This window comes from Pecten maximus, chromosome 9 (genome assembly GCF_902652985.1).
Source record: "Pecten maximus chromosome 9, xPecMax1.1, whole genome shotgun sequence".
NCBI lineage: Eukaryota > Metazoa > Mollusca > Bivalvia > Pectinida > Pectinidae > Pecten > Pecten maximus.
In genome coordinates, this window is record NC_047023.1 from 29,784,814 (window position 1) to 29,803,294 (window position 18,481).

The following is an 18,481-nucleotide window of genomic DNA, read 5'->3' on the forward strand; positions in this document are numbered from 1 at the left end:
GCAGTCGGTGCATATCGACGTCATCATTGTATCTGCAGGATTTGTTTTTTTAACAATCCGTGAAATATTTACATTGTAAACTGCGACAATCGATAAATGATATGTAGAGAGGACAACTGGATGGACGCAGCGAACATTGCGAAAAACGGTGTCACAGATGTTTGAGTTTTTATAAGAAGAAGAAAGGGATAACAAAGTAATGGGGATAGCCCCAGTAAACACATAATCTTTGTATTATTTCGGAGCGTGCTTTCACGGAGGAGCGTCTATATCGATTCGGGTTGATACTTCAGCTCATTTTTAGTGTCCACTTTTTGAGCGTTGTCAAAGGTCCCATCATATCCATATCGTATGTCTGCACGTCCGAACAATATATTCTCTATAAACGTCCATTTCAATTCCAATCACATAACTCCCCTCCCCTTTTTCTGTTGATGTATGATTATATTATTGCGTTTACATTTTGCAGTGACCTTGGTGGTGGTACTATGACGACATTGCGGAGATGAAGGGACTCAGATCATCAGAGGAGGGTAGGGCCATCCCCGCCCACTATATTGGACCCATTTGCACGTGATTACCGACCCTCGGGATTATACTAAATTGCTTACCAATTGTTGTGTGTTGTTTTCTGAGGATATATTCAACTCTGTGGAAATTGTATTAGTGATTACAATGTAATTACACATTTGTTTGGAGTATATACTTTGACCATGGTGGTTCTGCCTGTCAGTGGCAAATTTTTGGCGTCAACCGCGCTCGGACTAGCCCTCATGATTCTAAGTGGTAAGTACAGTATATATACATTAAGGGTTGGTTTGGATTAAATATGGGGGGTGGGGGGTGTCAACACGGGATCCCGTACTGTGATAAAATTGTTTTGCTGTTCCATTGGCGGGGAGCTGACCAGGTAAGTATGTTATTGGCGAATTTATATTTATGTATAATCTTACATTACTTGACTGTTAATCACAATTAAAATGTCAGTCGTAATTACATTAAACATGATCCAGCAGGAAATTGTATCCCATAACGACATTCTACAACAATATCAGCGATGATAAAGAGACATTGACACTGTAATGATGTAACTGTGAGGATACGTACATTGAACATTATATAACAAAAACAGGATTAGTGCGACAGTGAGGCAGAAAACAAGACACGTGTACGTGGAACCATGCTCCAGGAATCCCCGACTTGTAAGTGTAAGGTGATCCAGCAGGTTACAATACCATCTTTTGTATATTTTAGCGAGATGAGACTTTGATATTATATACTGGGGTATAACGTCTTCGTGATAAGCAACGGAAGCGAATTATGCACATAAAGAAGAATGAACATACAGTGATAAGCGATTTCAAATGTCCCTTCTCCCGTCTGCCAGGGGTGATGTTATTTTTCAAAAGAGCTGTTAAACTCCCAGATTTTCTGTCGGTAGTATGACCGGAACTGATACTGGGAGGATTTTACAGTAAAGTATATACAAATGAAATTGAGTAATCGAAATATTAAAACAGGGATAGCAGGATAGACCTTTGTAAGATATGAGTGTACATACATACACAATATTATACCATATGTATGTGGTCATGCTGATTATGTAAATATACATATGTACATATATAAAATGTACATTTGTTACTTATTGTGATATAAAAGATTCATTGCAAAAACATTTCATTTTATTCAACAGTCGTTTATACTGATAAATACTTCTAAGACTCTGACATAAAATAAAAATTGAATTATATATATATATATATACATATTTTATCGTGTGCGGATTGCATTCTAAAACTATCTCGATTCTTATTATATAGCCTCTATATCATCCATTTTTAAAGCTTCCGTAATGGAGAAATATGTCCAACTGTATATGAAATATTGACAAAAATAGTTATTACTATTTTTCAATGTTACCATTTCCTCTGCAAGGAAACTGTGATGACAAGTAGAATATTGATAAACGAGTTACCAGGAAATGGTTTAAAGATTTCATGGGTTTACGTGGATATTACGTTATCTCAGACCTCCGTTAGAGAGCAACTTGCACTTCTGCCGTGTTTAGCAATCAATATACAGGACGCTAATATTTTGTCGTCATCTGTTAACTTGTTCTCTCATCGCCTAGCAAGTGTGATCTATGAAGCACATCAAATAACAGGCAAAGTTAAAACATTAACTAACCTTATACTGTATGGAATCAACAATGTTTTCACACGTTTTCATAATACAACAAAGATTAGTATCGGTGGTATTATTGCTGACAACTCTCGCTAATCATTACGTCACTTCTACGACACGTCCGCCTGTGATCAGATAGTGTCACTCACAGTAAAAAAACTATGTTATCAGCGCACTTATTTCCTGTCATCGACGGTAATGTGCCCCGGGAAAAATATATCTGCACTTTCAGGTCACGACTCCCCACTGTGTTTGCTTAAATCGTTTAGGTATCGAGATAAACTTTTTCAGGCAGTAATTATTTACTTGTATCATGATATTGCTCACGTTTAAAGTGTCAACATATATACATTCGCATGCCCTGAATTCATCTTCAATTAAAACTTAAAATTTCTCCCATCGTAATACCTTAATGTGCCTGTAAATATCGGTTAACATTGTATAAAATAGTTATTCATTCAACATGGAAAGTAATATATTCATTACAATAATACATCATCAGCGTTATCAATAAATATAATATAGTATTTACTAGATCTACGGTATCAATCAATTTTACTCTAGCATTAATGGTTATACGGCGGAAGAGAGGTGCATTCCCGTTAATGGGAAATGGAAGTTGTAGGTGGACAACATGCATGATTTTGACGTCTGACAAATACGGTAGACAGCTGCAGACCGCAGTAGATGGTCACGCCGAATATTTTATACACCAACGAAAATCTACTATTATGTATAGACTAACTTAACGACGGACCTCAAGCTAACGTCAAATTCATTCATGAATGACGTTATTGGTTTCGGTAGTGTGGTTTTAGGAAGTAAAATCCCGAATTAAGCAGCTTCCATTACCGATTATGTTGTAATAATATCGGCAGACTTACCACTGTCACGCGAAATCCAGCTTCGCACACAAAGGCTATGTTAGTGTCGGGTAACCGAATCAAAAAGTGACATGGATCGTGTTTCCGAAAACAACGGCCGACACAATGCTATTCATATTATCCTGAAAAAAGCAGGTGCTTTACGTTCAATCGCGGATAGACGAAAGGCGTTTTATTAATTAACTATAAACCCAATTTTTTCATTTGTGCTGGTCGTTCATATTTCGTGGTTAAATAGAACAGACATTAATGGTTTGTGTTGCCAGGTTTTCTGGAATATCACAAAGATCAGTAACGATATAGCATGGCAGTCCCTCGTTTTCTGTACACATAGATAATTTTTAGATATAAAAAAAATATTTTTACTCCAATGGCCAATGAAAACATGAAACAATGTATGTTTTGATTTGTCTTTCGTGACGATAATTCCTAGCCTATGGTCACGTGCTCAACCTATTCTCGCCATATTGTCAGTCTGACTGCGAACCGGCTTTCGTGGTTGGAAAAAAGCAGGAATCATAATTTTATTGAAATATGTCAAACGTATTTAAGTTGATGTGTTGTTTTAATGGGCTTTATGAGAGCTATATCACGAGTTGTGTGGGCGATCGGACATATTCGTCAGCATGTCAATCGAACACCGCTCCCAAATTTCTGGCAATAATATCCCTATCACATGACTAACATATATAGATACATTTTCGAGTTTAGTTTCAATTTAACGTTGTATGTTATTAGATAATATTGTTCAGATAGTTAATGGAACCCTTGAGATAAAACCGCAAAATTACAGCTACATGCGCCGCTTAATTCATAAAAAATATTGTAGATATGCTTCGGCACAGTACATTTAAACGAATTATGTAAGGGGATGCGTATTCGTGACTTGGGACTGTATTGTATCTGGAATAATCCATGTTGCTCTCCTTAGATGTTTTGGATGGTCACGACTGTTGCATATATATACTGTTTATGTATAGAGCGACTACTGACAAATGCATCACGATGCTTAACACATAATCCTTACACACACCACTATGTCTGTAGGTGTACTAGATATACAGGTAGTACTCAAATGTTGTTATTTAATTAATGAAAGGAATACTGAATTCAACTACTCACTACATATATATATAAGTTAAAACGCTGGGTTGTGATTTATTTGACATAGTTTAACTATAGCAAAAGTTATATGTACATGTTCTGTATGTATCAGAAAGTAGGATATATCGAATAAATCCCTATGTGTTGCAAGGGATGTTTTCTTAGTGTTTCATTCCGATACCTTGAATTAATAGATATTATTTCTTGTCATCCTTCTGCTTAGCGCTCAGCATATTAGGAGGAGGATGACTGGTTCGTCCGTTGTCAGTATAATGTGACCGGTTGGGGTGTCCTGCTGGGTGTCTTCGACAGTATGCGTCAGTGAGGTAGCACTATAAATCGACAAAAGTTCCGGCCTATCGCAAGGGGATTTCACACAAACATACCACAGCCTCCCAAAACGCACATACGCAACCACCACACGCATGCATGTCGCACGCACGGAGGCCGTCCTTAAATGACCTTAGCTGTTGATAGGACATTAACAAATAAAACATAAGTGATTAATAAAAGCTGATATAACTTGTTTCGCAAATGTTGTAATATAAGTTTACATCAACCATCTATAGAATCACACTAAATATGTGCAAACCGGCGTGGCAAACGTATCGTCTATCTGATTTAACGTCACAATCGATATACAATTAATTTGTCACTTTAATTTCAAGACCTGTCGCTCAGAATATATAAACAATAAATGGGAACGATCGTCTAAGATCTGTCCAAATATAGGATTTTGTCATACAATCCCCATGTAATGAAACTTTAACCAAAGCCTTATATAAATCGAACTCCCTCTGTTAGAAGAAAGTAATTTTTCGAACCACTCCAAAGTAGCCAAAATATTTCATTTCGCCGTAGATTACACTCTTTAAGTCATTTAATTCAAATGATCCTTTCACTTCCAAAAGGAACAGAATGTTATGGCTTGTACATAGTGTTAATTACGGTTTCTGTCACTCAGCTGACGGATCAGGCTTCTTTTGCTCAGTAGGCAGAGTCCTGGCTAATCGCGGCGGAAACCCGGGTTCGATTCCTGTTGGGGAATTCAATAGCAATGGTTTCTCTGTTCTTTCACAAATCATACGGTACTGCGTTGAAGGTATATCAATGCGTTGTAAGACTTGATCAGTCTTACAATCTATGCAGGGTGTAACCGTTAAACATTTATACCCAGGCGATCGCAAAGCGTCAACAAGTTCAGACATTTTTCTTTCCTTTGGTGGTGTTAGACAATTTGCCTTTCTATAACGTCCGCCACCTCAGACACGGGGTTGCTCTAAGCAATGGCATGTGCTTTAATAGACTGCTGAGCTTGGTGAAGAGAGTCACGTGTACTTTCAATTCCCAAACTCCATCACATGACCTCAATGTAATACATCAGATAACATCCCCTGTACCATTTCAGTAACATGAGCAGTATTGCTGTGAAAACGTCATTACCGAAGACAATGACAACTCAGTCGAAGCGGCAATATTTTCACTAACGAACTGCAAGATTGTTAAAAACAGTTTTGGGCATTTGGTTATTTGTTACTCAAATTCTAGAAGTCTTGAACAGGACAATGCCACACACAAGGCAATATATTGTCGAAGGCGTCAATGACGCCACGGTCTAGACATTTGATGACATTCATTCTTCTTGCGGGGTAATTAGCGTTTTGTAAAATCAGTGACAAGTTATGCTTTCACAAACGTTATAATATTTAACCTTAAAAGGCGAAGACCCCTTTAAAGTTAAAAAGCTATGAAATGTTGTTGTTGTTACTTTTTCTTTCAATTCACTCAAGACATCAGTGAATCATTAATTTACTTGCATAAATATGATTGTTGCTATGATGGAAATTAAAGTAAACACATTTACTGCAAACAAACAATCATGAATTTTCCTACATAGGATTGGCACGGGTTAATAAGATCGCCATTGAAGGGAATGTAGGTACAACGTAAGTGTTGATGACCAGGTTGGTTAAATCCCATTTTCTATTTGTTAGCTTGGGATTCAGTGTCCTAGCACTAAACTATGGTAGTCGGTATTGGTCATATGCAAACCTAGCAATCGTACTCAAGAAAGACAATTAAAAACTTACTAAAACATTAGTATTTAGATTTATTTTCATTTATAATGTATTTAATACTACCGTATCTCCCACAAGGGCATGCTAGCTAAGATAAAATTTCGCCATTTCTGCGAAAGAAAGATTTTAAAGAATTAGCCAAATTTCCCCTATTGGGCCCGACCCTCTAGGGCCTTTCATCTCAGGTCGCGGAGGTGAGGTTGTGAGATGGTCCAATCTGACCACCATGGTAATCATGTTAAAATGAGAGCGTGTATATTCGGACACTAACCTACGAAAATAGAACAATGAAAGAGGGATAAGAAAGAAAGGGAAAGATAAAACCACTAGGCAGAAGAAGTGAATAATGTGAGCCTCTATCGAGCTTCCTGAAACACTACTGCCTGCTATGTACCGTCTCTATAACAAACCAGCAGTTCAATATATCAAGATAATTTGAGAATGAAAGTGTATTGATTCTAGTTGTTTCATTTACTGTCATACAATTGACTGTTGGTTCCATTTGTCTGAATATTACTTTAACGTGTAATCAGTAAATTGACTCTTTGTCACTTAGACCTGATTGAAAAGAAAGTGAATCTATTCCCACAATTACAGCTGTTATGTGATTATCTAAGTTTATGGTATTATCTAGGTCAACAGGTGAACTTGGGACACCGATAACTACTTTAAACATCTAGGTTAGACGGTTATGAATGTTCGAAAGGTCGACGTTTGCTAATGCGGTAAACATCAAATATCAGAGTTATTAATGCAAAAAAGTGTTGATGCGGTTATGTTCTTTCATCGAGATATATTGAGGGCTATTGACAATTTTTCGAGTGTTTTCTAATTTGATTATAAGGGCTATGCCCCTTTTCTAGAACTTTAACGAAACATTAAGCAGATTCAATACTCTAAAATAACGTTAGATTAAAATATGCTTTCTCTGAGGAACTGTACTTGCACCGCCAACAATCTATTTAATTTAACAACATAAGCGAATAAAAAGTGACGATAAATCGATTCCGGAAACTGATCTATTGGTGGCATATTGATTGCAACAACTGCCGACAAGTGAGAGTTAAATCGTGATGGAAACGTAGGCCGGATGTAGATGGAGCTACTGGTAAGGCTCGGAAGTCCTAGACGTACGGTAATCGGTAACCCGCTTTGAATGTCACGCAACACTTCCGAACGGCCGAGGGCACCCTTTTAATACAGCCCGCCTGATCGGTATTCGAAAGGGAAAGCCTATATTCAATTCTATCATTCAGAACGATTAAATGAAATCTAGAACCTTTATAACTTGATAATACTGCATCAATAATTCAAATTAGTCCCTTTAACTAAACTTCTCAAATGAAATTATACAGGCTTTTTACGCCGAGAGACGACACAGTGATATCTCTCGGCACTGCGTTTGGGTTGATAGCCGTGCAATGTATATCTCAGAAGGCAAACCAAATTGATGGTCTTTCTTAAACACTGCGGTTTTGGCTAAGATGCCAAATTCACTGCTTCGCAGTTTGAATAGCGTCCTGGTATATGCGATTTATATCTAACAACGGCGTGAAACGTTAGATACGAGTCATTGTAACGGCGGTTCAGAAGCAAACATCAGTGGCAATCTGTGTCCAATGAAGAGCATATTTTATGACTATTTTATTTTTTCTGAAACAAGTTCTACTTATACCTTATGACCGACTACAACGTTAATACATATATTGTTTAGTCAATTATTTTGACTCTATGAACGTGGGGGGGATCGGATGACCTAAAGCGTAATGGCGTGGTGCAATATACAGTCTGTGACATGCATTAGAGAAGCTGTTGGCCCTAGCCAGACGTAATATAGACCATTCTCGTGCTATCTGACACGACCCTACGACATGTGTGGTATGCCTGTGGCCGTTAATCAATTTACATGTGCCGTATCAGACTATTTTGCAGCCCAGATTTATCACTATCGCTCTATTAGCCTTCCGTCTGATCGTTCGGCTAGGTTAACTCTTACCGGACAGACTTCATGGATACATGGAGCTCAGCGTATACAACTTACGGACGAGTCGAGACAATAACAGTTCGTCTATATTAACCGCAAATATTGCACTGTTAAAGACATAACTTATTCGGGTGTCAATCATGCCAGTACCGATGGATTCCTCAGTAACGATATTGCTCGGTTGTAGGAAAAGTAAATAATAATCACATTTCCTCTTTAAAATATATTTTATTAAAGAAAGATTGCATTAACTTTTGGCAGTACAAACTCAAAGAGATCAATGGCAAAATATAGGTGAATGAAATCAGAAGAAATACAACGCTTTACGATAACAGCGTCGCCAAATCTATGTCGTAACACAGCTGTGTGCCTACAGGTGTACATTTGTATGCATATCTGAGTTATCAGTGATATCACGATGACACATTATATTGTTCTACCCGTGTCGTTAGCGATTTCACCAGGTGTGGCCATAGGTGTCCCGGTGACAGCTCTGGATCGAGCGGCTAATTACTGCCAATTTCCCGCGTGAACGCGTCTGTGTTTACTTCCCACTTGTCAATATAGAGTATCGGCATCAGCTGATGATCCCCCACTATCATAACTAAACGCCCATTACCGGGATTAAGGCGCCCTTTCGTGACGTTTAGCCGACTATGTAGACCAAGTTCTTTCTTGACTTTGAAATAGGGAACATTTAGTTGTTGTCGTGGCTGGGATATGAATTTTAAGTATATTTATATATTTGTTTATTATCAATAGATTCGCCTCTGTACCGTGACGAAGCTCTTTATCAGAATAAAATGCCGATATCATAAATACATTCTGATCGCTAAGTTAATATTGATGGGTATTTTGACCTTAAGTGAGGGGATGTCTATGAAATTTGTGGCGCTTTATGAAGCGACGACCACAACGCTTTAAGAAGTGTCGCTGTAATGTATTCAAGTGGTTCATATCATGTTTGCTCGCCAAATCGTTAAACAAATTGTGTTTGTTAGGAACGTCAACAAACATTTACTCTCGTCCCTAAAGTGGTCGTTATCCAGTGACGTGTTTGGCTGGGAAGTCCATGGATGTTAGAGAGCCGTATTAAATTCATCGGTGCTTTATTAGCACTCCGGACCCTCGAGTGTTGGTCTTGGCAAACCGGGAGAGCCAAACTCTCAGCTAGATCAATGTCAATTCCAAATACTTGTTCTCTAGAAATAGGGATTACGGAATCTAGAAATGCCCTTACATATTTTCATTGAATAGCTATGTTTGATTTACAGATATTTAGCTTAAATACATGTTCAGTTGATGTTTTGAATAGTTTGATTTGATAATGCAGTGTACGAATGTTTTCTGTCCTGTTTGAACCTTATCACTACATTGGCAATAGTCTAATATCGAATATGCATAAATATCCTTTTCAGATAACTAGAACGTATCATTTCTTCAATGAAACATGTATCTTTGCCCTTCTGTTACCACCAGGGAATTAAATCAATGTTCACTTTGTGTTCGGTTTATCCATTATGTACAAAAAGGATAACCGATTAAATACGGCATTGTATGCATCCTATACCGTCTAAATATATATATAATTATTATTCCGTTCGTAAGGATCAAACTTTTATTGTATATATATATATATATATATACTCATCGATGACTGCACGAACACACGTAACGGAATTGTACTAATCCACAATGTCAGGGTTTTCGTTTCTTCTCGGACCATTAACAATTATATCTTAAGAGTATATGACAAATGTTCTCTAAGCTGTACATATCAGCATATCGACGTTCGTATTGTTACCATGAAGTTTGTATAGTTCAATCTTTGAGTGAGGAATATATTGCTCCTATATGTATGACCTCGTCTAGGATGCAGATATTGAATTAAATTGATATGAGCATCATGTCGTTTGAAACAAATATATAGTGATTCCCAATATATCTAAATTCCTAAGAGCATTCATATTCATTGAAGGAGCAGTTCGTCTGCAGACCGAGGGACGTAGTATTGAGATCCAGACAAATATCCTTCTAGTCCAAAAGATATATATGTTAATTAAGGAACACACATTTAGTCTTCTAATACTCATACATATCCTGGATTTTGACAGTGCGGTTACATGGTGAGTCTCACCACAAGCTAATAAGTCGCGATGCTCGTACATTTGGAGTTTATATAACAGATGAGTTTAAATATGTGGTTTTATGATCTAGAATGGCGAATACAAATGCAAGTCAACACCAAAATATTTTCAAATTTCATAGAAATGTAAAAATGTGTTAGTTTTAAAGCGGTATATATCCAGTTCAAATACATACAAAATATACTTTTTCATAGATTAGCTTTATTTCCTAACCTACTCGATGGTCATACGTGGCCAGTTTATTAAATTTTATTTTCCTTAGCCTTGCCACGAGTGGCTATGTTATTTGCAATAACTATGCGTACGGGTGTAACAAGTTGTATCGTCTTAAGGGACATTATATTCATGAAGGTTTGAATTGGTTTAATTCTGTCTCATCCAAAAGACAGGACTCGAGAGACCTGTGTATTCCATGACTAAATCATTATTACGTTGATAGAAATTCACACGTTAGTTAACCGTCACGTGTTTTACTGTAGGGCGATCAATGTTTAAGACGACTTTCAAATTCCTATGATTGACACCGTCTATAACGTGTTAACACATCTTCGCGTCTACGAAATCCCTGAGGGCTCAAACAGTTATTGTTAAAACTAGACTGTAGACAGAACTCTTTTGCATTAACATGTATGCTGGCGGTAAAGGTTTGTAAGACCTACTCCCCAATTCAAGTAAGCGTACATGTCAGTCTTCAATTTTCGGCAAAAGAATCCCAGTAGGTTAGGTGCCATATCCGCTACACTTCCCTGTATAACTATGTTCTGGAAGCCGAAGGGAAACAGTACTTCACTAGCAATGAACCCGTGCATTTACGCTTCGCCAGTAGCGATATCAAAATCGCTAGCTATTCAATATAACCTTATACAATTACTAGATTAGACAATGTAACTAAATATACCAGCTACGGTCTATGTGTGTCGAGTAAAAGTTTTTGGCATTTGTTACCCCCAAGCTTGGAATAATGCCGGCAAAATATAAAGTCATTTCTACTGAGAGCAACAGACGGTTGGACAGGCACCTGTTACAAGCTCTCATGGAATGACATTCATCTACTTACAATTCCCAAAATAACATTACAACTTTACACAAGAACAAAAACCTGTGTTATCTATATATATGTGTGTGTGTATTTTATGAGGGTTGGAAGCTTAGCTTGACAAAACACACAAATCAGAGGCCAACAGTTAAGTAGTCCCTCCTAGCATGATCTGATGGCCTTCCATCAATCATCACTACGGAATGTGTTGCTCTGACTAAATCTTTTTTTACCGAGGGACTTTAAAACTGCGATGATGAACAATCCCACTGACACGTCACACGAGTTTCATGAAGGTGCTGTGACGCGCTGCCCGACATGTGTCATTAAACGGTAATTTTACGCTTTACATGCCTACCACTGTCAAACAGAGCCTCTCGGATCAGAGTTGGTAACGATGGTTTACAGTCTTACACTCAGTGACAATGCCAGCAAATTGGAAATGTTTAATATAGAGAAGAAAATATCAATAACGCCCTTATTTTATTTACTGCTTTGGTTGGTCGAGGATCACGTGAAACCCAACAACTCATAGAACACGGGATTAGGTGATAAGCGCTATTTTACATTACATGAACATCAATAGACGGACTATATAACTGCATATAATTGCATAGAATGGAACCGGTCGGAAATATCATTACAGTAATACCTTCTTTACCAGAATGGCAGGTTGTGGAGAACATTTGAGGTATCAGACCGCTATGTCATTAACGCCATTCTATCAAACAATATTGTCCTATACGAACCCTAGCACGTGTGGAACACTCTCCCGACGGAGAAACGCAATTTGATTACACTTCTAAATGTGACATTTTGGTCTTGAAATTTAATCAACACATTCTCGCTGACATACGTGAAATCAATACATTTCTAAGCTCTCGTCTTTTAAACATATTAACACTTATATTTTTCATTGTATCAAGGTTTCAAATTACTGCATCGATACAATTCTCGTGTAAATGTTACTTTTGTTTCGGCGAACATATTATTACATAATGTTATATTTTACTTGACAATAAAATGTTATGTGTAGATCATTGATATGTTACTAGGTTTAACAGCGATCTAGTCATGCACGCGTATACGCCATCTCTCACACAACAAATTACATCGTCATGGTAACTCGTGCGGAATTCTTTACTTGGTGATTTAACATCAGCTGCTGTTGTTTCTCGGTTCGAATAAGACATCATGGTCCAGTAAAGGCCATATCAAGACAGTCATAGCGAATGGTGGGTCTAGTTATTTCGTACAGTCAATAGACTGAAGTGAATTTACCCGAAATGCAATAGAAATGTTTGTTTCAATGTTTTGTTTTTGCGACGGATAACGTTTTCGTGGATGATAAGACACTAATTATAGACGATTATATTGTGCCAACACACTAAAGTTCGATACACGGACGCAGTAGCGCGACACTCACCAGTTCACATAATGCGATATACGGATACAACAGCACCACACTCTCGGGGTCACATAATGAGATACACGGACACAACAGCACCACACTCTCGGGGTCACATAATGAGATACACGGATACAACAGCACCACACTCTCGGGGTCACATAATGCGATACACGGATACAACAGCACCACACTCTCGGGGTCACATAATACGATACACGGATACAACATCACCACACTCTCGATGTCACATAATACGATACACGGATACAAAAGCACCACACTCTCGGGGTCACATAATGCGATACACGGAAACAACAACACCACACTCTCGGGGCCACATAATGCGATACACGGATACAACAGCACCACACTCTCGGGGTCACATAATGAGATACACAGATACAACAACACCACACTCTCGGGGTCACATAATACGATACACGGATACAACAGCACCACACTCTCGGGGTCACATAATGAGATACACAGATACAACAGCACCACACTCTCGGGGTCACATAATACGATACACGGATACAATAACACCACACTCTCGGGGTCACATAGTGCGATACACGGATACAACAGCACCACACTCTCGGGGTCACATAATACGATACACGGATACAACAGCACCACACTCTCGGGGTCACATAATACGATACACGGATACAATAACACCACACTCTCGGGGTCACATACAAATTGTAGTGCGATACACGGATACAACAACACCACAATCACAGGGTCACATAATGAGATACACGGATACAACAGCACCACACTCTCGGGGTCACATAATGCGATACACGGATACAACAGCACCACACTCTCGGGGTCACATAATGCGATACACGGATACAACAGAACGACCCTCACAGGTCACATAATGCGCTTCACTGGAACGGTAACACGATACCTACCAGGTCACTAATACGACACAAGGACGCGCTAGCATGATATAGCCCCCAGGTCACATTATTCGATACACGGGGAGCGGTAGCGCAACACTCACCAAGTCATATATAATGCGATACACGGACACGACAACATAATAACCTTCAGGTCACATTATACCGTACACCAATGCTCGAAACACAAGTTAACATATTTCAGAAAAGGATGAGTAGAAAATTGGTTTGGTTTTACATCTTAGAGGTTCCAAGTAGACAAGTTGCTTTGTAAGTAGTACAGGTCATAAAGCATCATCTAGACGAGGACGAAATTTAATATCAAATATAATACTGATCAATAAAAAACGATCACAGCTCGGCATTTTTTTGCCTGGAGGCAATCAGAATTTCTAATAAAGAAATATATGAAAATCTAGGAGCAATATTTTAGTAATTTTTGGCACATACGTCAGAATTTGATGATCGGGAGGTTATTACAGTCATTTTCGGGTGTCGCTACAAATTGACGAAGCGATGCAATTTCGATACCACGTCAAAGTCCCCTATAAGACAAAAATATTACGTCCATCCAAGATAAATCAGAGTGTAAGTCCAAAGAGGAGCGCAGATATGATAGATAGATAGGTTTCATGACATTTAACCATCAGTTTTAGTCTTTTTAGATGCAGATGAAAATTTCCATTTCTTAATAGCATTGAACAGCCTGGCCTACAATGTATGTCGAATGGTAATATTTTGATTGTATTAATGCAGTCTGGTACGCAGATGACACAAGTAATGTCCGTCAGATCTTCCCAGATAAATCAGCTTGTAAACAGATGACAGGGGAAATGAGGCCAGCACCTTTGTTTACTAAAATCAATGAGTTGTTGTAACATCTGTGAATGTAGATATAGGGTATATATGAGATGGGGTCCTTGTTGCGACGCCAGTATGGCCAACATCTGGTGCATGTACCTGGCTCACGTGATAAAGACAATTCTATGATCATCACGGAGCCACATCTGTGCTTATTCATTCATTGCCTGTCATACAAACATCTCACGGGATGCACATTAATTCACGATACTTTCAATTCAGGAAATGGAATGAGGAATCGTTTTTAGATAAAACTTTTCATATATCTTATGTGATACTTAAATCTCACCGGGGAGATATGAACAGCTGAGGATACCCAACGAATTCAAACTCGGGAAACTTCCGGACGAAATATTATTTCAAACTTTAAATTAATATGCTCCATTTTTGTAAATTGTTCTAACGTAACTTATTTCAAATGTCCAAACTTCTTAACTACCATTTAGTTTCTTGTCAGTTTCTTGTCTCGCCTGCAATACAAAATCGCTTCTTCAGTGTCACATTGGCGATGACGGGCGAGGTTGTCAACATTTTCACTTTGAATTTTAGTGTATATTTCTGCTTCTCCAAATGTATAATTTGAGTCCTATATTAACGAAATTCGACAATATCTAGCAAATAGTCCTGACTGTCCTTGCAGTCTGGTATGGCTATGGTTATATGTATGTCATTCATAAAATCATCTGAATTGGGTGTTGATCTATTTTTTTCAGATTTTTATGATATGTCTTCAAATGTCCTGTACATTTCATTTCAAATGAATTGCGACTATAACTACCTGGTGGTTCTCTATTTAAAAAACGTGACATTTCAAATTTAAAATATATATATGTTTATATAGCGGATGACGTCGAGGAAGCAGACGTTAATCCTTCCGATTCGCATGGTCTTTTTTGTTCTTAAATAAGGATCTGTGTAAAGATCTTATTGATATTATTCTGTAGATAATATTCACTCTGTTTAAACAGAGAATATATTCCTTTACCTTTGTTTGTTTCTGTATAGTTTAACGTTCTATCAATAGTTATGGTCATTCAATGCCTCTCGTGTGTGCGAGATGAATACATGTAATGAGTGTGTATGTTTTGGGAGGATTCGTTGTATTCGTGTGTATCTCCCAGTAACAGCGTCGGACTGAAGCTGTATTTATAGCTTTAATTTCATATATTCTAAAATCTAATTCCTAGATTCACAAAAGCGTTTAAATGTTTCATAATTATGCTTTATCAAAATAACAGATCATAATTTAATATTATGTTATCTAATTGGAAATCCACCCTGGTAATTGGGTGTCTTATGGATGACACCGACGAGCATATATATATACATGTATGTTGGCAGATACACTCTGGCGATACATCAGAACATGTTTTTGCTTACTCCCGTGTAGAGTAGCACCACTCCCTATAAGTAATAATACATGTCCACATGTGAGTGAGGGTATATCGGTAGTTAGACCAGCCTGTAAGTTTATACTGCCGTTTACGTTATATCACCTTCTCGTGTATTTTTCGGTATAATTTTCGTTATGCAAGAAATTGTATTTGGCATGACAGCTGCTGAATGCCAATTATTTCCGAAAATAGATGTAAAGCTGCCTAGCTGTGTTTCACTGTAAAGGAAAACCTAGAGTTTTTCCCAAAAGCTCTCTTGAGAGATCCTGATGAAATGCAATGCAGCGGCAAATCCATATACTTAAATGTCATCAGTTTCTGTAGTGTTTTTGTTTATTTCCCGATCATTTAAAAAACTTTTGCTTCAAAGACATAATTTACCCAACGGAAGTAAATTCTGTTTAATCGGATTAGTCGAAAATACATTTATTATCACACGTTAATTAAAAGATAAGGAGAATAACCTGACTGGCGACTTACCCGATACATATGTAGGAAAACGGATATTTTAGCATCTTCTCCAGCTATTTAGGAGACGATATATAATTACTAAGAAATGAAAAACGTACATTTATGCTTAATGTATATAAGTAACATGTATATGCAGATATATAAAACTGCCTGCTAATATCAAAACCCATTCCTATTCATTAGTGGTTGTTTGTGTTGGCTCATTCAGTCACGTAATAGGATATATGTTGCCTCCTGGACGCCAGCGTTCCCTGCCAATATGACCATTGCTAATTACGTCTGTTTATTCATGTGCCCAGTGCGTAGTGTGTTGTCCATCATTAAGTGGCCAGAAGTCTGTGTTTCATGCAAGTTATCCTCTGGTATACCTTCATGTGTTTACCCTACTGCTATCGGTTGCTGTTATAATTGAATCACTTATGTCAATAGCTCAATGAATACCAGAAGTCGAGCCCTATGCTTATCGCTACGTCATTGTATTGTTTGTTAAGTTGTTTACGATGCTGGACTGGCGTGATGCTACTGATCCACAAAAGGAATATTAACGATGTTAATGGGTTGTATTGTCTAGGTGTATCATTCTATGGTCGTGTTTTACAATGGTTGGCTGATCCTAATGGTCAGCTTTCCGGGATAATACAGTGTCAATACAGACAGACAAATAAATTAGGATTGGAACTATATAGAAGTGCTTTGTTTAAACTCTAATGCGAGGAACCCGTCCTTTAAAAACATTAATATTTAAATTTTCATTGTCTGTAACTATGCCTGTATCAGAACCGCCATCTTGTGGCCAGATTAGATGCGATATCACGAGTGGGTTGTTTGACGGAGGTGGTACAGAGATGCAATGAATTAGAGTATAGTCTGGCGACCAAACAGCCAGTTCTAGCCTTCTCCTCGTTTTCCTGTCGGTATTGACTCGACGTAGGCCATGACATATCCATTTGTATCAATTCTTCTACCGGAAGGGAATCGAAAAACCCAGAACAATATTTTACTTATAATTGTTATTTCTGTCGATATCATTCCCAATTTAGAATCCAATGTATGAGGAGGTATTTTTGAGACAAGTAAATAAAGGAGGTATAAGTATAGCGATGACTTTAGACTTTGTTGAATTGGTTGTATGTCAAAATCAAGAGATACAGAATATGTATACATGTGATCTTATTTACATACAAGTGTTTCCCTTGATAACGTCTCGTTGCCAGGGCTGACGACTACCACTGTCACCCAGTGTCTGCTACATTGTTTCGATAAAAGTGAGTAACATGGACATTTCCTTTTGAGACAGTTTTCTCAGTATAAGTAATAAAAGCCTCACATATAAAAAAATGCCGCAAGTTACAGAACGGTTTGGAAGACTAGAAAACGTACTGTGAAATTTTAATTTCCCGTTGTTCTGTTGACAAAACAGATTATTGACAATCGTTTGATGTTGCACCATCTGCTTGGTGGACACACGTCAACATTATGTAAAGTGTCAAAGGTTGAATAAATTACTAAATGCCAAATGTCTGCTAGTAAATCTATAAATTTTCTTTTGTTCAGCACGCATTAAGTAGCGAGAGGTATGCAATAACGCTACCTACATTGTACAATCCGAACCTAGTATATTGAAGTGATAATACAAAACTGTTGATCCATTCCTTTTAATTGTAGCATGTCCGATACTGATCCATATTCTTTACCAGCATACTGACAGTATGCTACTCTACATTATCTTATTGCTCGTATACAAAATGTACTAAACGGTGGATGTCCCGTCTTTTGTTACTCGACCATCACAATCTCTTGTTTACAATTTTATGACACGATAGCGGTCACTTTACATTAGCTGTCCAGACTGACCTTGGCCGTCTGGTATTGATATTGAAAGTTGTTAAGAGACATGAGGACAAGGATGGAACGGGATGGGTTTAGACAATCCGAACTGCATCCATAAATGTATACGATTTCTCTTGACTGCGCCGATTTTAGAAACCTCCGCGGAATACACTGGACGGTATA

General features: G+C 37.8%; 1 protein-coding gene across 5 annotated transcripts in view; it reads left to right on the forward strand.

Annotated features, from left to right (window-relative positions):
- Positions 1-18,481, forward strand: part of LOC117334315 (follistatin-related protein 4-like) — a 102,483-nt gene that overhangs the window by 24,413 nt on the left and 59,589 nt on the right. For all 5 annotated transcript variants that reach the window (XM_033893843.1, XM_033893845.1, XM_033893842.1 and 2 more), the window contains exon 2: positions 470-786. In XM_033893843.1, coding sequence (XP_033749734.1) covers positions 714-786 — 73 coding nt within the window. In that variant the 5' untranslated portion in view covers positions 470-713. The remainder of the gene's footprint in view (positions 1-469; positions 787-18,481) is intronic.